Below are 25,745 nucleotides of genomic sequence, written 5' to 3'. Positions count from 1 at the left end.
GTGAAATGTAATCTGCTAGAAACAGGAAACACATTATAGAGGTGCGGTGGTGGAGTGGTCAGAAAACTCGCCTTCCACCAATTCACAGCCGGGTTGAACCCAGATTTTTGCAAGTGGGAAACGTGGTGGATATTGCAGTGGCCCGTGGTTTCTCTAGGGGCCACACCAATTCATTTCGTCGCTGCTTCACACTCCATCTCATCACACCTCGCGCATTCTTCAGGCTTACCGGAACAACAGTAGGGTAGGACAGCTGGCTCCTGTGAGTGTCAGCCCTGTTATATCCATGCAGACTCTGCCTCAAGCGGGGAACTACATGTCAATTTTCATTTTTTACTCTACTGAAATGAAAACTGGCTTTAACAATAAACTCTTAGCAATTCTAAAACACCGGCACCACAGTAATGTTACCTGGCGGCCAAAGGGAAACAACCAGAATCCACCTGAAAATATCATAACGTGTATATACCATTCCGTTGTTCTCAAATGTTGCAACCTTATTTCCACCGGAGGACCACGCAATATCCACAGGGTTGTCCACACACATACACACACATCACCACACCAGTCCAGCATCCCACTACCAGCTCTTATCATTTGTGGCATGATATTAGGTATTGCCTAAGCAGTTTCACCTTCAGAGGAATCTTTATTCTCAGTCGTATTTATCAAGTCATCTGCTTTTATGCCATGTATAAAAAAAATAAACCCTTAAGTTATTATTCTCTTTGCCTATATGAGATTTACCAACACTTTTTGGCCTGGGTTCATTTGTTCCTTACTCATACATCTTATAGGTAAAAAAAAAAGAGACTGTGAATAAAACAAACCTCATGTTCCGCATTTGACTAACTCTAAAAAATAATAAAAAAAAAACTGACTAGTCACAATGGTGCCCGGTATTTGTATCCTTAAACGGTCATTGTCACCAACAACTTAAGTTTTTAAGTACAATTTTCAAACTGGTTTATACACAACAGCGTAATTGGTTTGACTAGTGCCGGATTACAAAATGGGCCGAACCACAGAATGCCAGATTAAAGACCTTTAACTATATAAGGTTATTTCTAAATAAAAACGTGTTGCTATAAGTATATTTATTTATAATCCCAGTAGAATCAAACAGTAGATTTTGAACTTGTACCAATAATGGAAAGAGAGGAGTCCCTTTAACTGGATGGTGGTTTAAAACTGCTACAATATGCTATATGTAGATACGTTTTCTTTCTTTTCCAGACTTGGACAGTATGATATCATACACAACTGGAAGGAACAGGCTTATTCTTTCATCAGCCAGATAGTTGATTACTTGGTGGAAAAGCATCGTAAAGAAAATGAAAGGTGAGGACATCAGTTTGTATGTTGCTGTTTTATCAACAATGAATTAAGGAAAATGTTAAAACTATCAATTCATGAGCTAAGGTCTGTTTTCAAAGTCAGGGCACCAAGATTTTTCGTATCAGAATTTGCATACTCATAAAGGCTTTTTTTAAATTTTGAGATATCTATATTTAAGGTTTGTTAAATCATTATGATGATAAGCGGGAATGTGCAAAAGTAAAATTGTTTACGATTTTGTATATATATTAAACAGTAAAACATGGCTCATAAAATATCTTTAAACCTGCCTTTGGATTTAATATTAATAAATAATATACATCATGTCTGAAGTTAGACTTTCACTTAAAATTAATTTTAATATCTTACCAGTGGAAGATTTAAAAAAGCAATATTTCCAATTCAACACCACAGCCAAACTGGCAGGCCAAATGGTTTTGTCTTTGTCTAGAGACATCTCGCTAATTAAATGGCTCAAAATTTGCCAATTTCATTTCTGCCGCTTCTGAAAAAAAGAACATTAAAATATTCACGTTCATACATTACTTGCATGCTGTCAATCTTTATTAAGGAGTTTTTAAGGATTCTTAGTGAAATTTTAAGGACTTTTAAGGGCCAGTATTTAATTAAAGACAGGTTAAGGACTTTTAAGGACCCTAAGGAGGCACACAAACCCTGTTTTTTATTCCATGTCAAGGATACTTAATTGAAAAGATGTAAAATATATTTACAATTTCTTGTAAGAGAACAAAATAATAGATATGACACAAATAAACATGAAAAAAATTAATTTGTCTCAAAACACTATGGAATTTTTATTAAATAAGCATAGTTATTGGTTAATATTTTTTTTAAAGTTTAGAAAATGAATGTTTTATATGAATTTATTTTTCCAGTTGTAATAGGTGATTTATATCACCATTTCTAATATTGTGAATGGCAAACATTACAAATTTTATTTAAAATAATGACTGCGTTTCAATTATGAGAGTTCACTAACACATTGAAATTCAAGATACTGAGCAAAAATTATTCTATGCATTTGTTGCAAAAAAAAATCAGTTACAGAAAATGATACCCTTATCCAAAATTTTTGAGGAGATATGTGTGGATATTAATACATACAACTTTTAAACTGGGCAAAAAATTGTGCAGTTAATTCTGATAAAACATATGAAATTGTTACTATGAGACTCATGTCCGAGATTCTTGGTGGGGCCAGATTCTCCTTGAAGTGCATTTCACTAAAAAAAAAAAAAAATTAACTGAGAAGTATGCTGTCACTCAAGTTCCCCTGACACCTCATGACTTTCGGGAATCAAATAGATGTGCTCTGAAGACGGGGGAAAAAAATGTTTGAAACAGTTGGTTCTTACCCTATTAGCATGTTTATAAATGGGGTTTGCATGTGTCGAGTCATGTGAACTTGTCATTCCTGTAAGGATCTGCAAGGAGTTCGCGGAGGTGACCAGGCGGGCGGCCCAGGTGCCCCAGTCGACAGAGGAGCTCCTAGCCATGGTGCAGTACATGGAGTACGCTCGTTCGACCCTGCTGGACGAGCTGGCGGAGGCCATCGACGGGCAGGTGCAGCAGTTGGCCGTCTTCTTCGACTTCGCCGCCATCTCCGTCGATCACGTCGACGAGAACACCGCGGTCGTCCACTGGCTGCAGGACATCCAGCCGGTCTTCGCGGAGAACGCCTCGGTTAGATTTGTTTCTCCAATCTTGTTCTCCGTCGGTCCGGGGATTTTTTCATTTCGGAAACAAGCTCAAAACCGCTAGCCCTTGCCACACGTGTGACCAGGAGCCCTCGTTTGAGGTTGGGCATGAAAATGATGACCTGCATTTGAGTTTCTGGCCTTTTTAACCTGACATGTTAATAAAGATAATACATAATACGTAAAACAATAATTCATTTAGCTACCTTTGTGTTTAGCTGTTTTAAGTACATATCCTCTTGTATGCAAATATAACAATAAATTACTGCACAAAAATTGCAAAACTATATACTACTTCATAAATTTTTCATAAAAATAAATGTAGGTAAAATTTTGGTAGTATTTTATTTGCTTGCGAGTTGTGCTTGATGGTTATTAGAACATGATCCTTGTCATGTATGTGTGAAATTACATGTTGTAACATAGCATACATCCTGCCTGGTGCTTTTACTAAACCAGTAACGGAAAAGGCTTAATGTTACTGATGTTTTTTCTTCATGTTTCATAATTAATTTATACAGTAGAACCCTGTTATAATGTTTTTCAAGGGAGCACAAGAAAAAAACATTATAAGCAGGAAATCTCAATTTAACACTTAACAATGTTCGAGCTTTGTACCAATGGACTCATCAAGCTATGTAAACAACTTTAATGTTAAAACCAAAGATAGTATACTTTATACATGAATTTTCTGAAACAATCCAACAGTTTTTCAACTTTGTCTTGTTCCCTGGTTTAATTTTGTTTGTCTTTAAGATACACTGCCACATTTTTTGTAAAATTGTCTCACGATTCATGATAACATTACAAGTGAGAACGTCTATTCCTTCGCCACCTGAAAATATTTAATTTTTGGATTCCTACGTATGAATAAAAAAAAAATTATTTGTAAGCAATAGAAAACACTTTTAGTTATGCCCTTGCTCAATGGTTGGCAACTTAAATATCATAGGACTATGTACATGCATCTGAATACCCACTGTAATGACAAGGAAGAGAAGAGTTGACTAAGGGTGCCAACTGACAGGTAACTATGAACATTGTGTACCTTCAGTATATTGCATAAAATTGTATTTTAACAAACTTCATGTATTGTATGGCAGTGATTGTAAACATAAACATACATAAAGGAAACTTTTTATCGTAAGTGTTGGAATAATTTGGTTTTAAAACATTTTTTCCCCATTTATTGAATGTTAGAAAGCAAACATTATAAGCAGGAAATTACACTATTTATGAACATTATATGCAGGAAATAAATACATTGTCCTAATGGGGGAAATATTGGGACTTTAAAAATATGACATTATAAGCAGGAAAACATTATATGCAGGAACATTATAACAGGGTTCTACTGTACTCATGTTTCTCCTTTTATGCATAGGCATTTAAGGTATTTTGTGCTGAAATGCTTAAACATTAATTATTATTAGTTATTTAGGTAAGGTTTTACATAAAGTTGAATGTAATTATTATTATTATTATTTTCTCTATTTTGCTTGTTCAGTTAAAATTAACATAGGTATTAATTACATTTTTACAAGTTTGAAGTATATTCTGGTTAGTGAGGCTGTATCATTCTAGAAGGTTTAAAAAGAAAGGAAGAGACAGGCAATACACGGGTGCGACACTCTTGTCACCAGTAAGTTATTTTTCATGCCTCAAGTTAGTGCTTTGTTGGGTAAACTCAACATGTAGGTGCATAACTGCGCAGCAATGGACCAGAACTTTCACTGGGCGCTGTTTTGCCAACCAATCATAACAAGCCATGTTGTGGTGTGATGTTACTTTCCAAATTTCAAGGGAACAAATGTTTAAAATGTACTTACCTTATATAGTCATGTACCCTGTTCTGTTTTGTGATTGGCTGGTGGACCCACAGGGTTGCTTCCCTTTTTTCACCTTTGTAAGGCAAGGCAACTTCGTTGATCAACACGTTGCTCGATTGTCGCCATGTGCCATTCGCCAAGATATTATGTAAAGAGTGACAGGATAATTTCATGCCTGCTGGTTGGCCAGGCTGAGTTTTAACCTTTTTTCTTATTAGTTTGGATTTTTTAAACTCAAAATTTGACCCCATGCGTTGGCATCAGCCCAGGGTGACAGTCATCATCCTCCTGGTATAATTCCGCGGGTTAGCATACTTAGTTAAAAAAATTTTACTATGGGACCTTAATTTTTTTTTCGTAACTGCGCAATAAGCAACAGTGAATGTGTGCTGAAAACTACCTGGACAGATGTAAGTTGTGATTAACATGTTGTTTTGAAAAAATCATGATAAGACAAATTCTTTTATTTAAAAATGCTTGTAGAAAAACTACTCTATCAGAAGATTAACTCATCCTCAATGTTGGCAAGCAGATGAACTTAAAACCATGATTAATTTCAAAGTCATCGTACATAAACTTTCCAGTGATTAAATTGTCTTGTTACTATTCTGGGATGCTTAGCCGGACCAACCTGGAATATAACATTATCACAAATACCTCATTGTGTTGTGAAAATATACCTTTAATTTACATCCTACACTCTATAGCATGGCTTTTTAACATATAAATAACTTTTAATTTTAGTTTTTATAATACATTCTGTAATGGACTGCATTTATGACACCACCGATGTTGAACTGGTGTGAAAGGGGTGAGAGAGGAGGGATACTGGGTTGGTGAAAAGGGGGGGGGGGGGGGGGTGTGGTTAGTCATAGTGTCCTTCAGTTAACAAACCAGCAGGTATTTCCAAGGACCTTCATACTTATTTGCAATCGCTGCAATCTCTGCATGCTCTGCATATCAGAAGGTGAACCTAGGACCTCGTTCACAAACACCTGCAGCACTACGTACTTGGTTACTCAACACATTTCTCTTACTCTCAGTGACCTCACAGTGTTGCACTGTACTGCCATCATCTCTCCAGCACAATCGTCTTCCTGCGTGGCATAACACGCTTTCTGAACTGACCTCTTGCGAAGCCTGCAACACGTGTCAGTGTCCTCATCAATGCACGACGGAACAAACGGAAAGTGCAGGCAGCAGTTTCGCGTGCCGGGCAACGAACGTAGTCTTGCACATCGCTGGTGCCTCCACAGAGTTGAAACCAAATAAATCCTATAAAATCATATTCCCTTACAATTGGTAGTTCTAAGGTTCCTGACAGATGATAATATCTTCCTATACCTAAACTTTAGCAGTTTTTGTTCCTGAAGCTGTAGCAATCTCTTGATTGTTCGGGATTGTGTGTGCTCCAGCTTTTGGAGGAGTGCAAGCACGAATTCGAACGCAAGCTCGCCGAGAAGACGGAGCAGCTGAGCAAGCAGCTGGAGGAGCTCGGCCCACGCCTCGTCATGATGGACCTCATGGACGAGGCGGACAGCATAGACGAGTACGTGCAGGTACGTGTCGAGAGGTGTGCGCTGTAAGCTGTGGTTGTACGTCGCACTGTCCCGCGACACTTGGATGCTGCGTTTTTGCTTATAACCAGGTTGTCTACACGTGGTATTGTATGCTGGAAGTCTTAAAACTATAATTTACACATTTCCAGCAACCTTTTGCTGCTGTTTACTTCATTTTATAGTCACTCAGTAAATATTGATAGTGTTACACTGTCCACATATATCATGTGGAAATTATCTATGAAAAGGTTTTAGCTTTCGAACTTAACAATATTGGTACATTCCTGCGATTAGTTGGCTGTTACATGTTACATTATATAAATATAAGCGTGGATAAAATCAGAAAATGTAATGTGTAAGTATGTATGTGTATGTGAATGTGTATGTGTGTGTGTGTACAAAACACACACATACATATACTAATGTGTGTCCCTGCGCAAGTAATCAGTGTTTTTTTTTCTCTTTAATCATCACATCTTATAATAAAAAGTTATCATCAATCGTGAGTCATTGTTTGTGATAGAATAATAATTATATTAGATTATGTAAGAGTTACATAGTACATAGTATTGGTATAAGTGGGTGTTGGTAGAAATGGGAGTTCACCTTATATCAGTTTACTTGTTTGTGTGTGAATAATGTTGTTTTATTGTTTAAATATGTATCAGTTTTTTATATAATCATAAGCTTTTAAACACAAAAAGGTTAAATCAAAATCGGTCCAGTAGTTTTTGCGTGATGTCTGAACAGACAAACAAACTGGCACGTATATAAATATATATGAAATGATAAAATATATCTTTCAAATATATACATACATCTGTACTATCTACCAATAATTTTAGCAGCAAAAAATTAACTGACCACAAAAGAAGAATCTATATATATAAAAATGAAACCCGTTTTCCTTGGTCACGGCATCACGCGTGAACGGCTGGACCGATTTCACTAATATTTTTTTTGTTGTGTTTTCTATGGTCAGGAGAAGGTTCTTATGAAAGAAAAAATTAAAAAAATGGTGCGGAAAATTAGAAAATTTAAGAATAATGAATTCCTATTTCCCTTGGTCACGCCATCACGCGTAAATGACTGAACCGATTTCACTAATTCTTTTTTTGTTGTGTTTGTTATTGTCACGAGAAGGTTCTTATGAAAGAAAAAATTTAATGGAAAATTAGAAAATTTAAGAATACTGAACCACCATATATAAAATTATTTCCAAACTAACCCAACACTTTGTACAATATAAATATTTTTAAAGTAACCTTATGACATTCAGCTTTAAGCGTTTACAGTTTCCAGTGCGGCTTGCATTTGCAATGTCAATAAATAAATCGCAAGGGCAGTCGCTAAGTGTATGTGGCATCAACCTAGAAAATCCATGTTTTTCACATGCCCAATTATATGTCGCCTGTTCCCGTGTCGGAAAACCATCAACATTATGTATTTATTTACGCGCCAGAACATAAAACTAAAAATATAGTTTATCAAAAAGCATTAGATAGAGAGAAGCAGTGAGGGGTACAGAGACTATTAGTTGATTTATAGAGCGCGTGTGGTATTGAGCTCATTGTTTACTTAAAAATGCCAAGTTGTTCAATAGCAATTTGTAAAAACATTAGTGGAATTATTGAATCCTATGGAATAAACACTATTTTGACAATATATATTTTGTTTTTTATTTAATTAAATTAGTAAGGTCCTTTTCAGTTATAGTGATTCAAATTGAATAGGTACTCATACCTAAGATAGGTCAGCTATACAAAATAAAGTAGTGCATCATTGCTACGCTAAGGCGGTACGAAGTTCGCCGGGTCAGCTAGTATAATATAAAAATTCAAATGGGCATAACTACAAAAAAGTAAATATGCAAAATACTTTAGGGCATACAAAGGTATATACATAAGAAAACAAAAATACCAAGGGTTTTTAATAAAAATATAAACTTCAAAAATAAAAAAAATGGAAACAAAGATTTTAAAAGGGCATAAGTACAAAATTCAAAATATTATCAAAAGATTCCCAGTGAAGCACACTTGGATTTCCAAAATGGAAAAAATTTTCACCGTTGTACGTTAAGAGCTAAACTTTCTGAGATGTAAGCTTTTTTTTAGTAATTATAAGCATAGTTCGTTGTAAGGCACCTAAGGCACCATTGAAAAATGATAAATATAACAATCATTTTAATCTATAAACTAATGTTCCACTTATGTACATAGCTGTATGTATTTCAAATGTTACTCTACTGTCTACTGTTATACTTCCATTTTCTATTTCTATTTTATACACATCTCTGTAATGTTCGGTTTATAAAAGTATGATAGGCCTATCTATTAGAAAAGTTTAAACTAAACTACATAATTTTTAGCTTCTTACTGTAAATCTATGATTATATACTTTTCACTAGTATCTGGTAAAAAGAAAAGTTGGCATACAAAAAATAACCCAGTTCTAGTTAATATTAGTCTCGCGTACTATTCATATTGTTGTGATGGCAATTTTCCTCTCCTGTTATAGTTCATGATGAAGCTGCTGAGAAAGCTAAAGAAATACGACGAGCAGTTAGCTTGGATCAACAAGGAAGAGGCGTTATTTAACCTGCCACTATCAACGTACCCAAAACTGGAAGAACTAAAGGTGAGGTGATTCTGTCATTTGTACAGACTTATCAGAAATATCTCATATGCAAAAATTGTTGCTACAAAAACTGTGCCTGTGGCAAAGGCATTTAAAATAATAAAATAATTGCAACTTAACCATTTTTTGTTACATATAGGATATAGCCTTGTAACGTGTGTACCTGCGTACACATGCAAAGGTTCCTATGTTTTAGTAAAACCCGTGACAGCCTAATTCATGAGAAATGTTTTCAGTTATATATTTGGACCTAAATTTGAATTGGTTAAGTTGTAATTATATTAATTATTGTTATCTATAGAAAATAGTGTTAAAACAACTTTCCTTTTTGAGTAATCTATTTCAAAATTCTGTACAATGTACTTTGTATTAATACTCTAATGGAAACTTTTTTTTAAAGTTTTTTATTTTTGTTGATGCTAATATTTCTAAATAAACGGTTCTTTCTGTCTTTGTTACTTAAGTCTGGTCTGGTGTAAAACTCTGTGAAACTGTTTCTCAGATGCTATGAAATGTTTTCTTGTAAGACTACTCAGTAGATTGTAAGTGACGAATCAGTTCGCAGTGACATGGCTCATGCAAGCGACTACAAAACAAAATGATTTTATTTTGAGTAATGAAAATGGAGCTGAAAAAAAATGTTTCTTTGCGATAAATTCAAAATGACTGTGGATGGAGCATTATCTAACTGAAATCCAATAACTTGTGTTGAGACCTAGGAGCTTGAAAACAGTAAACATCTGGAGAGGCTAGGGTAGAAGTGGGGGTGAAGCCAGTTTTGGGGCGAACAAGAATCAACGAGGAACGGACGTTAGCGCAGTAGCCAATCATTCGACACTCGCTGGTTAGGTGGCCCACCCGGTATGTCTGCTGGTGGCTTCAGATTCATTTTCTCATTTATGTTTGGCTGTATTAATATCTGGGGTTCTAAAACCAGAACAAAAAATTGTTCAATGGGTAAAGTTAGTTTCAAGCGTAGAACTACTTCACTTCTGACATCACTTTGCGAGGTTGCGAATTGAAATGCATGCCATATTTTAGTTTTGGTTTCTTAAGACTTAAGTTAATTTAGCAGGTTTACTAGCAATTTACCTGCAAATCAACTCGTGATTCTACTAGAAAATTTGTAAAGTACGTAGTGTTTATTACATCATATTGGCACTGAAAATTTGTGGTTCCAAATGAACGTCTGATATGTTTACAAATAGTGATTAGTCTTTATTTTATACGTGATCAAAGGTCCTTAAAAAAAACGCTCATACAAATATGAAGGTGATCCATTTATTTCATGCATACGAGAGTGTACATGTGATGTGGGTTGCAGGATATCATATTTCCTTTTTCAAAGCTTATTTTCCAAATTCGAAATTGGAAAAGAAATTACAGGATCTGGATGGATGGAGACTTCCGCAAACTGGATGCCAAAGAAATTGAAAACACTGTTGACGAATTGTACAGGTTGGTCTCCACTTCAACTGTTAATTTTAGTTACAGTGCACTTAAAAATCAATAAAAGATCTTGTTCGAGGCCGTATTTTGACCACACAGGATTTAGTTACCTCACTATGTACAAAATTACGTCCTTAAGTAGCATAAATATAATGTTTGTTTCCATTCCAATTTTTGACATAGAAAAACTCAGTTTTAGTAAGAAAATTGCTTTTTAACCTTCTATACCTAGCCTAATCACTATGAGTCTATGAATAAACAAGGTTTGTGGATTAGCATGCATAAATTAAAATTCAAAAATGTTTTACCTCAGTATATTTTTGATTAAAGGCACATTGTTAATTGTATCACATATCTCTATACCCAATATTTAAAATACTGACTAATAACTGATGAATAATACCTGGTGTTTGATGTGGCCAAAATATTTAAAACTTGTCCATCTGTTGATAAATTATTATTTTTGCAAACTATCCCTCAAGGCCAACACAAACATTAAGTTAAGGTGGTACATACTGTAACATGGTGGGAAACACAGGTCCGAAAGAATAACCCAATTAATTAAATACTACTACAGCACTACAATGAATAAGGACGTACAATCCACTTTGACCAAGCCAAAAACATTATAAATATTGCCAATTACAACCACAGTTTAATCAGAGAAGCCATATAAATAAGAAAACACCCTAAAAACATTAACAAAGAAGATGGCTACAAATGAAGTATTAACTGGAATTCTTTATTATACAAAAATTGTAGCCGATCATCATACAAGAACTAGCAAAAGTCTATCATGTGGCACCTACAAAGAAAATGCTTCTTGATTGCTCAGACCATCCGCCAATCAGGACCAACCTTAAGCACCAATCTGAACTCAGTAACAACACCAGACGTCAGTTGCGTCAGTTGTTATTTACCCTTGATAATGACTGCAACAAGGCACGCTGAAATGTCAGGCACTTATTTACAAGCATGTGGCCTCAACCCAGAAGCCAAAAAGTAGTTTGTAGTTAAATACAGCTTTAATTATTAACTAAAAATTACACTATTTCTTAAATTTCAACAATCTGAATGTCTGTACACGCCTTCGTAAGTCCATTTTTCACTCTCCCCACTGGAGCTCGACACAACAGTGGCTCTACTGTCCGTCTCTTACCAAACACTATTATCCCAACACACTGCTTCGTACTACTCACTTGTCCGCACCACGACGTTGTCCTCTTTGCACCGATCGTCACACATGAAGCCCGCTCACTTCGCTGCAGGATTCGCTGGTGTCACCATCATTTGTTACTTGTTATAAACTGCTTGGTAACTGCTGTAGCATCAAATATGACTTTCTTATTGCATGTAATTGTTTTTTTCTAATACTTCAGGTTTCTTTGTGTCTTAATATTTCATTGTGCCTGTTTTCTTTCAAAGTAGTAATAAGCCTTCTTCTCAGCTTATTAAAATTTTATTTTCTTCTAATTGTAATCGGTTTTGTTCTGCTGTGTGACCTGTTCTGCTGCCAGCATGTGTGTACACAAACCCTGGATGTTCCAGAGAAATCACCAAAATATCGAAGACGTATCGCGCTAAGATCCGCGCCCAAATAACTGCAGATGACCCGACACGGTTCAAAGGCCAACTGGATGATGACGATTATGATAGTTTGCCGGCTCCAATCAAAATTTCCACCAAGACATTGCAGTACATCAGAGAATTCCGGGTATGTGTGTATCTCACGTGCATTGAAATTTAGACATGAATAATTTTTTTTGTAATGATTAATGCACTACATATGTGTTACTCTTCTTCTGTATCCTTAATTACTTTTAAGTTCCTTATATCTGTGGTAAATGCTAGACAGAAAAAAAATTTTTTTTATGTTTTAGTCACACTGGTGTTTTATTTTAACTTAACATATTTAAATGCACTGTGTTGTACATATGCCTTGCTCGTGATGGTTGGCATCACTGATAACAGGTGAATGTCAGTTCCGGTTATGGCGCCTGTATATGTACCACGGTAAACGGACAATAAAGAATATTAAGTGCTAACTACATGCACTTGCTTATCTACAACTTAAAACCTATGATCTCAAGTAAAACATGGCGCAGTCGTGTGGAATTGTGTTCATATTTCAGTTCGTCCATGTTCGTTGGATTTGTGTGCTATAGGTGATATAACCTGTAGGTGTGCGTTTGTTTGTCGACACGTGTTTGTCGGACGTCGGTGGTTAATAGTGAATATCGAACAATGTTGTTGACAGACTGAATCGTATAGTTTTTTTCTGTTTGTGCCATGGCAGGCCTCAATCTTGTAAAGCTCCCTGACTCTGTCGACTTGGAGAGTCCCACGGCCCGAAAAGACTGGGAAGTGTTTGAAGGAGATTTTGAAAATTATTTAATCGCAACGGGCCAGGATGAGGGCCCAGATAAGGTTAAGATCGCCCTACTCAAAAACATGTTAGGCTCCCAAGGACGAGCCCTTTTCGAAACTTTCGACATCCCACCGGAGGACAAGCTTGTGTATTCTAAAGTAAAGGAAGCGTATCGCGTGTTCGTGGCACCAAAAACAAATCCTTTGTATGAACGGTTTGTTTTTAACCAGCGTGTGCAACTTGAGGGTGAGACTTTTGATCATTTATTGACTGATTGCCGCCGCCTGATTAAAACATGTGGCTATGAGCGCCCAGTTTCGCAGGAAGAGAATATGCTGGTTGACCGCATCGTACAGGGCATCAGAGATTCGTCCGTTCGGGAGTCTCTGCTGAGGTTAGACAATGCTACTCTTACTAAAGTTGCTGCACACTGCCGTCTGATGGAACAAAGTCAACAACAAGCAAAGGAGATTCAAGCTCGGAGTTCTACTCACGATAGTGTAAGTTGTGACTTTGTGTCCACTAAGGATAGGAAGTCGTCACGCCCAAGACAAAACAGCAAGTTTGGTGATAACGGTGAGTACAACTGCTCAAGGTGCCAGACACAGCACAAGGCCAGACAATGCCCAGCATATGGAAAAAAATGTGCCAAATGTGGCATTATGAATCACTTTGCTGCCTCGTGCAGAGTTCGGAAAGTTCGGGAGGTAAAAGCAAAGCATTCTTCTAGTGAGAGTCTATACTGTGATGCGGTGACAGTCAATTCTGTGTATCCTAGAGGGACTAGAACAACCCACATCAATGAGTGGAGGGAGCGTATACTGATTGAGGACAAAGCAGTGAACATAAAATTGGATCCCGGTTCTGAAATAAATATTTTGCCACTCAGTTTTTTCAGGATGGTTGACAAACAGTTCAAGGTCAGGCCAACATCCCTAAAAATTGAGGTTTGGGGTGGGACCATTCTTGCAGCAAAAGGAGTAGTTAATTTGTGTTGTTCTGTCAAAGGCCAAGAGTCTTATGTTGAATTTGTTATAGTTGACTCTGACAGCACTCCTTTTTTAGGGCTACAGTCTTGTGTTGACTTCAATCTTGTGAAAAGGGTTCACTCAGCTTGTCACGAGGCAAAGGACAGATTCATTAAAGAACACAATGAAGTATTCACTGGTTTTGGCTGTTTCCCCCAAGTATGTAGAATTAACATTCGCGACCATAGCAACCCTGTTTGTAAGCCTCCAAGAAGGGTCCCTAGAGCAATCAGACCTGCGTTAAAACAAGAACTGGACAGACTCGAACAGAAAGGCATTATATGTAAAGTTGACAAGCTCAGTGCTAGCGCTTGGGTGAGCAACCTAGTTGTTGTGGAAAAGTCAAGTGGGAAGTTGAGGTTATGTCTTGATCCGACTGACCTCAATAAGGTGGTGATTCGAGACTACCATGAAATACCGACATTGGAAGAAATGTCCGAGAAGCTCACAGGGAAAAAATTTTATTCAGTGTTTGATCTTAAGGAAGGGTTCCACCAAGTGCAACTAGATGAAGACTCGTCTCACAAGTGCTGCTTCTCGACACCATTTGGGTGCTATCGCTATCTACGCATGCCATACGGCATTGCCAATGCCCCAGAAAATTTCCAGAAGTTTATCGAAGAGAACTTTGCCTCTATTCCTGGAGTGGTGACATTCTTCGATGACATCCTCTGCACAGGCGAAACAGAAGGTGACCATGATACGTGTGCTCAGCAAGTGGTGGAGCGTGCAGCCAGCCTTGGCATCAAGTTCAACCCAGATAAGCTTCAATATAAGGTTTCCGAAGTAAGGTATGTGGGCCAGATCTTCTCCGTCGCAGGCATGTCACCTGATCCTGAGCGAATCCGAGCTCTAACTAGTCTACAGGCTCCCAGCAATCGCAAAGAACTTCAACGTACTTTGGGGATGTTCAATTTTGTTCGCTGTTATATTCCAGGTATGTCTAGTGTGTGTTCCCCATTGTATGAACTTCTTAAAGCAGATGTAGACTGGTTGTGGCTCCCGTGTCATGAAGAGGCTTTTTGTAAACTCAAGTCGCTCATCACTAGTGCCCCTGTTCTGGCAACTTTTGATCCCACAAACCAACTTGTTATACAGTGTGATGCATCACAGAGTGGGCTTGGTGCTACTTTGTTTCAGGAGGGCCCAAAGGGTCTCCACCCTGTGCACATTGCCTCCAGGTCCCTTACAGCAGCAGAAAAGAGCTACTCCCAGATTGAGAAGGAGCTCTTAGCAGTTTCTTTTGCCTCAGCTAAATTTCACTACTATATTTATGGTAAGCAGGTCCTAGTGCAATCTGATCATAAGCCACTTGTGAATGTTATGGTCAAACCAGTTCATCATATAGGCTCAGCACGCCTTCAGAGGTTACGTCTTAAACTGTTGAAGTATGACCTAAACGTTACTTACCTACCTGGTAAACTCATGTATTTCGCAGACCACCTGTCGCGGTCATATCTTGCAGACAAGGTATTCGACGATCCTGCAATGGTTGAGGTAGTACATTCCGTCAGTAAGCACTTGCCTATGTCAAACAAACGCTTGCTTCAGTTCCAGTTGGAAACAACTAAGGACGCGGCTCTCTGTCAAGTGTCCCAATTTTGTCAGTCAGATTGGCCACCCTACAGTAGAGTTCCTCAAGTATGCAAACCTTATTACAAAATGCGGGATGACTTGTGTGCTGAAAGTGGTTTAGTCTTCCTCGGCGATAAGGTTGTTGTTCCTGAGGCTCTAAGACCATATGTTCTACAGCTGCTTCATGAAGGCCACTGTGGAGAATCGAAGACCAAGTCCAAGGGCCGTCAGTTGTTTTACTGGCCATCTATGTCAGTTGATATTGTGCAGTTCATTCAAAAATGCTCTGTGTGTGAGAAGTTTCGCCCAGCCAACTACAGACAGCCCCTCTGCCCACATCCCATTCCAAAGCTGCCATATGACACAGTAGGTGCAGACATTTTTGACTTCGCTGGGAAAGATTATTTGGTTCTTGTGGACAAATATTCCAAATGGATAGATGTGTGTGAACTTCCCAAAAAGACTTCCTCTGCCATCATCAGTGCCATGCAACAAGTATTCAGCACTCATGGCCTCCCACGAGTGCTGATGGCTGATAACATGCCATTCAATTCTCATGAATGCCGTCAGTATTATGCCCTGAGTGAAATTGAGCTACGAACTAGTAGTCCTCATTATCCACGCAGTAATGGGTTGGCAGAAATGGCAGTAAAGATTAGCAAAATGCTGCTACGCAAAAGTCAGGGCACTGATTTCAGAAACTTACTTCGTGAATATAGAAACACCCCTCTTCCTGGCTTAGACTGGTCCCCCTCTCAGTTACTATTTAATAGGAGACTTCGGAGTAAACTGCCTGTCTCATATAACACCCTCAGACCTAGAGTCATCTCCCCAGAACACGTGGTGAGAGCATTAATGTCAAAGGAGAAGCAGATGAGAGACGTATACAACAAAACGGCCAGGCGACAGGAGATAACATTCGTTAAGGGGGAAACTGTGGTTGTCAAAACCCACAAACATGACAAGTGGGAGCCGGGAGTCATTGTGGGCAAACACTCATCACCTCGCTCCTATTGGGTGCGAGGATCAGGTGATAGGATAGTGCGTCGCAATGTGATCCATCTGAGAAAAACCACTACCTCGCAGAAGCCCCACCAGTCAGCTCCACGCCTGCTCGAGGTTCCCAACACCAAGACTGATGGCGAGGAGAGTAACCGCCTGAAGCAGACTCCACGCACCTCATCATTGGAGCCTGACTTCCGGGGGTTTGAGCCTCAAACTTCGACGAATGCAGTGACTGATGTGTCTACTGTGCAGGGTGATAAATCTCAAGAAGCAACAGACAGCAGTGGCCATACCTTGGCTACCAAAAGTGGAAGGGAGGTGAAGCCTGTGAAGCGCTTAAATTTGTAATGTTGTCTGCTTGTCAATTAGTGTGTTGTAAGTGAGTTGTGAATTGCACATGTGTGTTTCATGCAGTATACTTGTTTTCTGAATTATAGTGTGTACTGTTAATAAGCAATTGCACAACTTTGTATGTAAGTTTGGTCTCAACAAGTAAACCTTAGAACCCTAGCAAGTGGTCACATGTCTCGCAGTATAAAGGGGAAGGTGTTGTACATCTGCCTTGCTCGTGATGGTTGGCATCACTGATAACAGGTGAATGTCAGTTCCGGTTATGGCGCCTGTATATGTACCACGGTAAACGGACAATAAAGAATATTAAGTGCTAACTACATGCACTTGCTTATCTACAACTTAAAACCTATGATCTCAAGTAAAACACACTGAGAAAAATCTTTATTTATTTAAAAGACTTTAATGCCTGCAGGAAAGGGTGCAAGTGTTGTGGTAAGCTGGTAGATTTTCTATGGGTTGTCCTATTCCCCCCATAGTCAGTCTATCAATGCTCCATTCTCATCTATCAACACCTCATTGATTCCAATGACCCCAAATTTGACAATATATTCTGTACAAATTCATTCATTTAGGCATTTGTAAGATACTTTTGTATAAAGGATTACAAAAATTAATTAGAAATGACTAGGCCTGTGCGAATATTGATTTTTTTAGTTCAAATCAAATACAAATATCAAATTATTCTGGAATACAAATACTGAGAGGTTTTTTTATTCAAATTTTGACCCCCTAAAATATTGGTACAACAATTATTCGCGTGCGATGATTATGCGATAAAACAGGGTATTGAATTTTAATAGTAAGAATTACAATCCCACTTAAAAATTTTTTCACATATCATAGTACATATTGAAAGAAAAAGTAAATGTGTAGTGTAGTGGCTTCTGGGAAATTAGATGAATAATACTAAAGTTGGTTAGGTAAAGTTAGCTACAATTACTATAGGTAAGATTTTGTTCAAATATTAAAATTTGGATGGAAAATATAAATAATCATTTTTCATCATAATCAAAATAGACTGTGCAAAAAAATATTTTATTAAACAGTGCAAAGAAAAGATGTAAGGCAATTGCAGTATATATGAAGAAACTTCAAGAGGGTGGGTTTAAAAAGAATGTACAGTAAACATTTTTAATCTATAGTTAAATATGATGTAAATCCAACTGGTTTTTGGTTGGATTTTTTACCATGTGAAAATAAATCATTCTTTATACTTTTATTTATATTTATAAATTTATATTAATCGTGGGCCTGTGTCCGGTCGTCACTCACTGTGTATTATCCAGCAGAAAACATGTCGTAGGTTGTTAGACTTTAGGAGTCTTTGCTGTGAGTATGTAACCAAATGTTTTTGATAGGTCTATACAAGTTTTTTTCCTTCACTGCCCTTTTCTGAATGAAACTAATCACAGAGCTGGCATGCCGTATTTCTACCTTCTGATCTGAAAACATTTAACTTTAACACCTCTACTGTGTTTTGATTAGTACCGACACATATTTATCCTTAATAGTATACTGTCAGTTCTAATCTATTTTCAACTTCCTGCCCAACTTTTTTTTTTCATTAAAATACTTAAGCTGATAATGTGAGTGTTGGTAATGCTTCCGAATTACTTTGTTAAATCCATCTTTACTATATTATGTAGTCTTCTCAAAAATGTAGCAAAAAACTCCACATAAATAACCTAAAACATTACGTAAATCCTGTGGAAATTTTGTCTCCGCCTGACGAGAATGTCTTCAGTGATCCTAATATGTTATCAGACTTTTGAGATCCCGCACACCCATATTCATAAACAACCAATTATTTTTTTTTTTTTTTTTAATCGTTAGTGTTCAAAATCAAATCAAATACAAATAATAAACTATTCACTATTCACTTTGATATTCGAAAATTTGAATATTTGCACAGGCCTAGAAAGGATACTAAATATTTGTTCCGGTTTTGTTGTTTGTTTATGTCATTAATTAAAATTATTTTTTTATGTTTATAAAAATTACATTTAAATTGTTACAATCATAACTTGTTCAAGCAAAAACAACCACTTTACAGTTTCCCCTTTGTGTGCTTAAGTGCACTCTACATTTTTGCATGTGTGGGTGGATGTTGCACCTGTGTTGTGTGATGTGTTGTGCAGAGACATATCCGACTCATCGGTATCCTGTGCAACCCGGCCCTGATCCAGCGACACTGGGACGAGATGTCCAAGATTGTCGGCTTCGACCTCACTCCTGACGCCGGCACAACGCTCAGGAAGATGCTTGCAAAGCGTCTCGAGGACGTCCTTGAAGAGTTGAGTTTTCAAAAATATATTTACCATACTACCCTCGTACGGGTTGCACATTTTATGCATATTTTTAGTTTGAAAAAAAATGTAGTATGATTTTTATGCAAATTTCACACTTTGGGTTAAAAAAAATAACAACATTACACTGTGGAGTGGAATTTGTGCACAAATAACTAACCTATGATAGTTTTTAATAAATATATTCCTACGAGCACGTATCATTTATTCAATCAAAATATCTCTGCAGTCATGTGAAGCTCCTAGTTCAGTTGTTTTCCAGTAACAAAATTTCGGAAGTTTTTCTCAGTACGTCAGTAAATATTTTAGTTTTTTGGGGTGCTGAATCCGAATTTCAAGTTTGTGCCTTGTAGAAGATTGGCTTCATAACGATTAACACAAAAAACCTCACAATTTTCACACTTTTTTTTTCCTTCAGTTTTTCCCTTGTATCTCGAAAAGTATGTGTTTTTTTGAAGATTACCACTCCATAAAAAATTAAAGTAGATAAAATTTCCTACAAAATGTACTGTTCAACTTTAATTTTGTGTGAAAAGGTTTCAGCGCTAGAGCGTTCTGAAAAACAGCTATTTTTTTGGCCCTTCTCAGAAAAAGTAAAAAATGCCTACTCCCACCCCTTACAACTCGAAAAATAAACATGTTATCAACAAAAACCCTTGTACTACATTAAAGTACCTTAAATTTCCTACAAGAGACGTCTTTTACATTCAAATTTTTCATAAGGGGAGAGGGGACAAGAGAAAATTATGAAAAATGCCAAAATGTCCCCTCCCACCTGTAATCGCTCATTGGCGCTATACTGTCAATGTATTAAGCTTAAAAGAGATTGTTTTGAATCTATTGATTTCAAAGCATATTTAATGGAAAACATTAACAAATTATATTTTCAATATATTAGGTACATGACACTGAATATAAAGCTAAATATAAAATCTGTATGTAGTATTGTACATGTGCCATGAAATGAGTGAAAGTCGAGCCCATGATTGGGTCATCACTTTGGTTAGGTTCTCCATTTGGGAAAGAAAGAAGGTATTTATTTAGAACATGGTTACAAAAGACAGATAAGTTGTATAGTGAAGTATCGATGTATGAAGAAATGCCTGATGCCATGTGCACAGTTATTTTAGTTTTCTCTGTTTTGTTGTTGGTGGCCCAAGCAATGTTTCTAGGGCCCTAGAAGGTCCAGGTGAAGGGTCTTAGGCAATGGAAGTCCAGGTAGTCAGGGCCTGTGGAAGGTCCGGGCTGAACAGTGAGCTGTTGCTGTTCTTCAACTGGAAAAATTGTAATAGAAAGAAATAATCGGAACTTATAGAGTTCTTGAGAAAAGGAAGTTCTATTTTTGCGCGATGGTGCTGCTATCTCTAGTATTTCTTGCAGTAACAATAGTATTCGATGGTTGCGAAATGTCCGCTAAAATGCGCTGAAACCAGTTTCTAGCCTTGCGCAGGGCACCATTTATTAAAATGGTTGCCGAATTGTTTCCATACTGGGATTCGGTTTGGACACATTCTGGAATACAACCCGTGAGCTAAGTTACAGTTGTATCCCAACAAGGCAGTGTTACCCAAACGTCTTGGAATACCACCCTTAAAGGTTTTCTAATCACACTCAATTCAAAGTTTGATCAAACAAATATTTTAGTTTTCTTTTTCAGACTGTTGATGAAAATGATAACAGTGGAAACTGCATATTATGCAGGAAAATTTTTTATCGTCAATTCTATATGTAACTTTTATTTTATTTTATAATGTGTATCGATAATAATGTGTGCTGTAATTTTACTAGATAATCCGATCAGACAAAAAAAATTTAGGTGGGCAGGAAAAACAAGGAAATCTCAGAAAAAAACTGCTGTAGTACCCTGTTAAAGTGAAGAGTTCACCCACGTTTTGGTCTATGTTGCAGTCGCCATCACCAGGGTACCAGTGTCTTGCTGTTACCCTAATGGCGACTGTATTGTCGACCGAAACTTTGGTAAACTCTTCACTCTTGACGCGGCTTAAACCCACAAGCCAAGAAACCCCCAAACGATGGTTGTGAAAGCCTGCAATCCTTGTCATCTGTAATACTAACTTCTTGGGCTGGCCTTGGGGTACTGGGCTCTGGTGTGTTACATCATAAATATTTCAAGAAGAGTGCTTGAATCTAAACCTATCTCTCAAGAGTCAAGGAAAAAACGTAAAGTTTTGGGAAAAAAAAATCCTTAAAATGTTTAGTTTGCAGATAATGTTGAAAGTTCCACAGCTGCAATCTGCGCATTAGAGAAGATCTACATATTAATTTTTTTTGTCGAAAATGTTCTCTGAAGTGCTAAACAAACGTTCCGGTAGCAGTGTAGCAGGCGGTGAACACAATCATTTCTTTGATTGTTTCTGTAGAGTAAAATAATTCTCTAGGTACTGGTGATTGAATTTCTGAATTTCGCTTCCCCAAATATTTTTCTTTCAATATTTTTTTCCTTCGATATCATTTATTCCAATTAACTAAAGATATTATGGTATTTCAGGATTTGTTTGGCCCATCATTTTACTACAGTATGTGTAACCTTCGCTATAGGTCTATTGGACTTTTTAGATACTTTTGTTTCCTTACATTTCTTTTTACCTATTTCTGGCACATAACTTAAAAAATACTGTACTATTAAACTACTTTTTTTTAATTTTGAAAGGTTTTTTAAATGTTATAATTAGTATCCTGGGAAAATAGGTTATTCTAAAAAGAGTAACATTCAGATGAATGAAAATATATGTTTATTGTCGGCAATTTTTATGAATGGAACTTGTTTTTAATCCCGGCTCCACTTTTTACATTTAGACAATTGTAACATAAACATAAATGTATCACAGCAGAATCTTATATGTCACTCATTAATTAGATTCATTGCATACATTTTTTGTATCATTATGTACCAAAATACTAAACATATATAACTTTTGATTGTTCTGTGTTAAATATAGCTCAGAAAAATTTATTTCTTAAAAATAACGGTAGAATCTTTTGTTATTAGGTATTAATATTTCTTACTTATTATTATTTTTTTATTTTCTCTTCCTTTGACTGAAAGATCAAGCATGTATGCTTATTGACTTTGAAAAGATTTTAATAGTGGATTACGTAGGCACCCAATAAAATATTATAAAATTTTGTGAAGTTAAACTTACTTGTAAATCAGTATAATTTAATATAAATATGTTATTTTAATATTTGCATGTTTTATTTTGTTCCAGATTTGAAGTAATCAGCATCAGTGCGGACAAGGAGAAACAGTTACAAGAAAACCTGGCAAAAATGTTAGCAGATTGGAAGGACATTACATTTACCATCAGCACTTATAAGTAAGTAATATTTTTAGGAGTTTATTTATAATCAACGTATATGTTAGACTATTTATGTTTGCACATATTCATACATTAAAGTGTTTTAAATGCACAGTTATTTATTGTATAGTTAACACTACTACTCCTGTGTCCAGCTTTCTGTTTATTTATATACACTTCTTGAATATCTTGTAATGGTTATTTAACCATTCTCATAAAATTACAATTTTGGTGGATGATCGCAACTAGCGATTGAAGAAATGTCTACTTCATGGTGAAGCATGTTTTTGCATACTTTCACATAGTACAATTTACACCAAACCTGGATAGTTGCTAACAATTAATTGGATTTGTTACAAAAGAAATTAGGTAAATGTACAGTAAGTTTTTCCTATCCATGTACTTTGGTAGAATTTTTTTTCCCGGAAGTAATGGCATTCCTTGTAATTCAACATTAAAAGATTTTTTTTTTATTATTTAAAATAAGTTTTGGTTAAACGCTACTTAGTTCCATGATATAACTTGCATTCCAGTGCTATATGGTGTATTAACTGGCATTTTGGTGCTATACTTTTCAGTGTTATTTCCATATAATCTGGTCCCTAGCTATGACTCATTTATTCAACAACACAATAGAGACTGGGGATCTTGCCAAACTTGAATAGAAATGGTCAATGGCTAGAGGCCTGATTAAATGGTAAATAGTAATAAACTGAAATAGCAGTGAAATGGAAGTCAATACAGTAGAACCCTGATTATCCGTGTTAATGAAGGGGACGAGTGAGTCGGATAATCGAAAATTGCGGTTAAACGAGTCATGCTTGCCTCAAAAGTCAATAGCCCACAGACAGCCATCCGTGGACATTCGGAGATTACATATAAATATACACATGCTTTGTGTGCGTGTGCGTTGTTGACATAGAAGCGGACTGCTTAGTGCTGGGCAGCAGTGGTTTTTAAGTCTTTCGTGTGCGGAGACGTGGGCATGCGAGTCGTTTTTGCACCGAGGTGTGTGGCTAGCCGCCCGCCAGTCCGAGGGCCCAAGACAGCTGATAGCTGCCAAGGTCACGCTTTCTTTTCATCGCCCCTAAGCGACGCTGCTACACTTCGCTCATTGCTCTGTTGTCAGTAACACCATCGGTATGGTTATTGTTTTACAGAACGACTGCCTTTAAAATTCTTTTCGAGATAAGATTTTTCATGCCAGTGCATTGAGACTTGATTTCATGGTTTTGAAACGGTGTCTCTGTCTCGTATAATTCACGGTGTTTTTATCCCCCTTTATTTATATGAATTTTAAATGTTAGATTTTAATTTTATTTTTAACTTGCTGAACGTGGACCTAGTGCAAAAACGGCCTATTTTGAGAGGGTTGCAGATGGGTCAGAAATCTTATAATGACCACCTCTCTATAACGACCCTAATCTCGGTAACCGTGACGGGTTGTTTATCTATTCTCCGTTCACTCTTATCTGAGTTTTGAAATAAACGAACACCATCGTATCACTGCACCGCGTTAGCAAGTGATAGACTGAATTTATCTTGCGTGCCAAGCACTAGTTGTAACACACACACTTCAGTGTCAGCCTGTGAAGCAAAATGAAGAATTTTTTTCACAATTTTTTATGATGTCGCGCACTGTTGTGTTACCGACATCAAACTCAGTCGCAAGTTTTGCAATCGTTTCTCCACTCAGAAATCTTTCTATAATTTTTGTTTTGCTGTCGATTGACAGTACCACTCGCTTTCTTTAATGTTCATTTGATGACATGATGAAATGTTATGCTCAACATTTCCGCACAACACTACGGTATAATCCGTCGGAATGCAGATCACTGTTACAATACATAAAATTATCACCACCTTCACGCTTCAACAACGTACACTAATGGACTGTCACCATGCGCCGGGTAATCTCTGTGGCACGGCGCCGTGCTGCGCGCGGGAGTGTACAGTCCGGTCATGCGGACATGGAATCGCGCACCAGTGTATAATCTATTCACGTAACATGGAACACAAAAATAGTATGTACATACGTATGTATGTACTAGTATTTTTTAAACTTTATGTGTAAATAAACATGACTGAGTCAAAGTACTTTGCCCAACATACATTTTGCAAAGTATTTTAACATTTACATACATATTGAATCATTGGTTATATGTAACTAAAAAATTGGACTTGATGGACATAAATCGCGGTTAATCCGCGAATCGGATGATCGAGTCGCGGATAATCGGGGTTCTACTGTACCTTGCAAAACTCAAATTACAGCAAAATTCACCTAATTACCTAATTTTTTTCTATTAAAAATTTAGAATTCATTACATAAATCCTAGGTTTAGATTTTTATTTAAATACCTAAAATATTATGTACCAAGTAAAAAAATTTATCTGGAATCTATCATTCTATGTATGTTTTTTATTTCAATTTAAATTAATTAAAAGCATACGTACATAGTTAAAAGCCTACAGAGAAACATCGTAAGTAAATATGTAAGTATTATTATAATTGGTTTTTCATTGCATGTTGATTTTGGATTTATATTTAAAGTTTTGAAGTAAAAAAATGCAGTTACAAAAAGTAAATTTTAAATTTGAAAATGTATTGAGTATTGGTATTACATTTATTTAATTAATAATAACGATACAGATAAAAAGGCCCATTTTTAATGATGAGATTTGTTCTTTTTATAACACTATAAAATCTTAGCTCTATTGTTGGCTTATGAACAAACGGCATTTGTGCATTATGGTTTAAAGATATAGCTGCTCATTTCATTTTAAAAAAAAACTGTCAACTATCTACATTTTGTTTGCAGAGAGACAAATATACCAATTCTTACGGCATTGGATGATATTCAGGCCGTGCTAGATGACCACCTCATAAAGACACTGACCATGCGAGGGTCTGCCTTCGTGAAACCAATTGAAGGTAACCTAGCATTTGCTTTATTGAGCGACCACCATGTGTCTGTAATTTGCAAAAAAACTTATTTTAACATTCAATATTTTCTACAGTTCACACGAACAAAGTATTCGAGGTTTCGTACATCTCCTTAATATCTTTAAAAAGTCCTTAAATTGTCTTTCATTGAATAAGTACCCTTAAAAGTTGATAAATTTCATTAATAATCTTTTAAAACTTCTTAATAAAGACTGTTAGCTTAAAAGTAATGGATAAATGCATGTACTTTAGTGTTTTTTTTTCCTGACTTGGCAGCGAACAATGCTTTATGCATGCCCAGTATAACTGGCA

General features: G+C 36.6%; 1 protein-coding gene across 7 annotated transcripts in view; it reads left to right on the top strand.

The window, feature by feature from the left end:
• LOC134533915 (dynein axonemal heavy chain 7) overlaps nt 1-25,745 on the top strand; it is a 139,982-nt gene that overhangs the window by 13,221 nt on the left and 101,016 nt on the right. For 6 of the 7 annotated variants that reach the window (XM_063371704.1, XM_063371705.1, XM_063371706.1 and 3 more), the window contains 9 exons: nt 1,237-1,341; nt 2,781-3,042; nt 6,301-6,444; nt 8,962-9,081; nt 10,406-10,539; nt 12,079-12,244; nt 18,999-19,153; nt 22,397-22,504; nt 25,309-25,421. In XM_063371704.1, coding sequence (XP_063227774.1) covers nt 1,237-1,341; nt 2,781-3,042; nt 6,301-6,444; nt 8,962-9,081; nt 10,406-10,539; nt 12,079-12,244; nt 18,999-19,153; nt 22,397-22,504; nt 25,309-25,421 — 1,307 coding nt within the window. Of the gene's footprint in view, nt 1-1,236; nt 1,342-2,780; nt 3,043-6,300; nt 6,445-8,961; nt 9,082-10,405; nt 10,540-12,078; nt 12,245-18,998; nt 19,154-22,396; nt 22,505-25,308; nt 25,422-25,745 lie in introns of those variants that run through there. The other variant, XM_063371709.1, reaches the window with a different exon arrangement.

The sequence above is a fragment of the Bacillus rossius genome, chromosome 7 (assembly GCF_032445375.1).
Source record: "Bacillus rossius redtenbacheri isolate Brsri chromosome 7, Brsri_v3, whole genome shotgun sequence".
Classification (NCBI taxonomy): domain Eukaryota; kingdom Metazoa; phylum Arthropoda; class Insecta; order Phasmatodea; family Bacillidae; genus Bacillus; species Bacillus rossius.
Note: the sequence above shows the minus strand (reverse complement) of the source record. Positions and strands in the feature narration are given on the sequence as shown.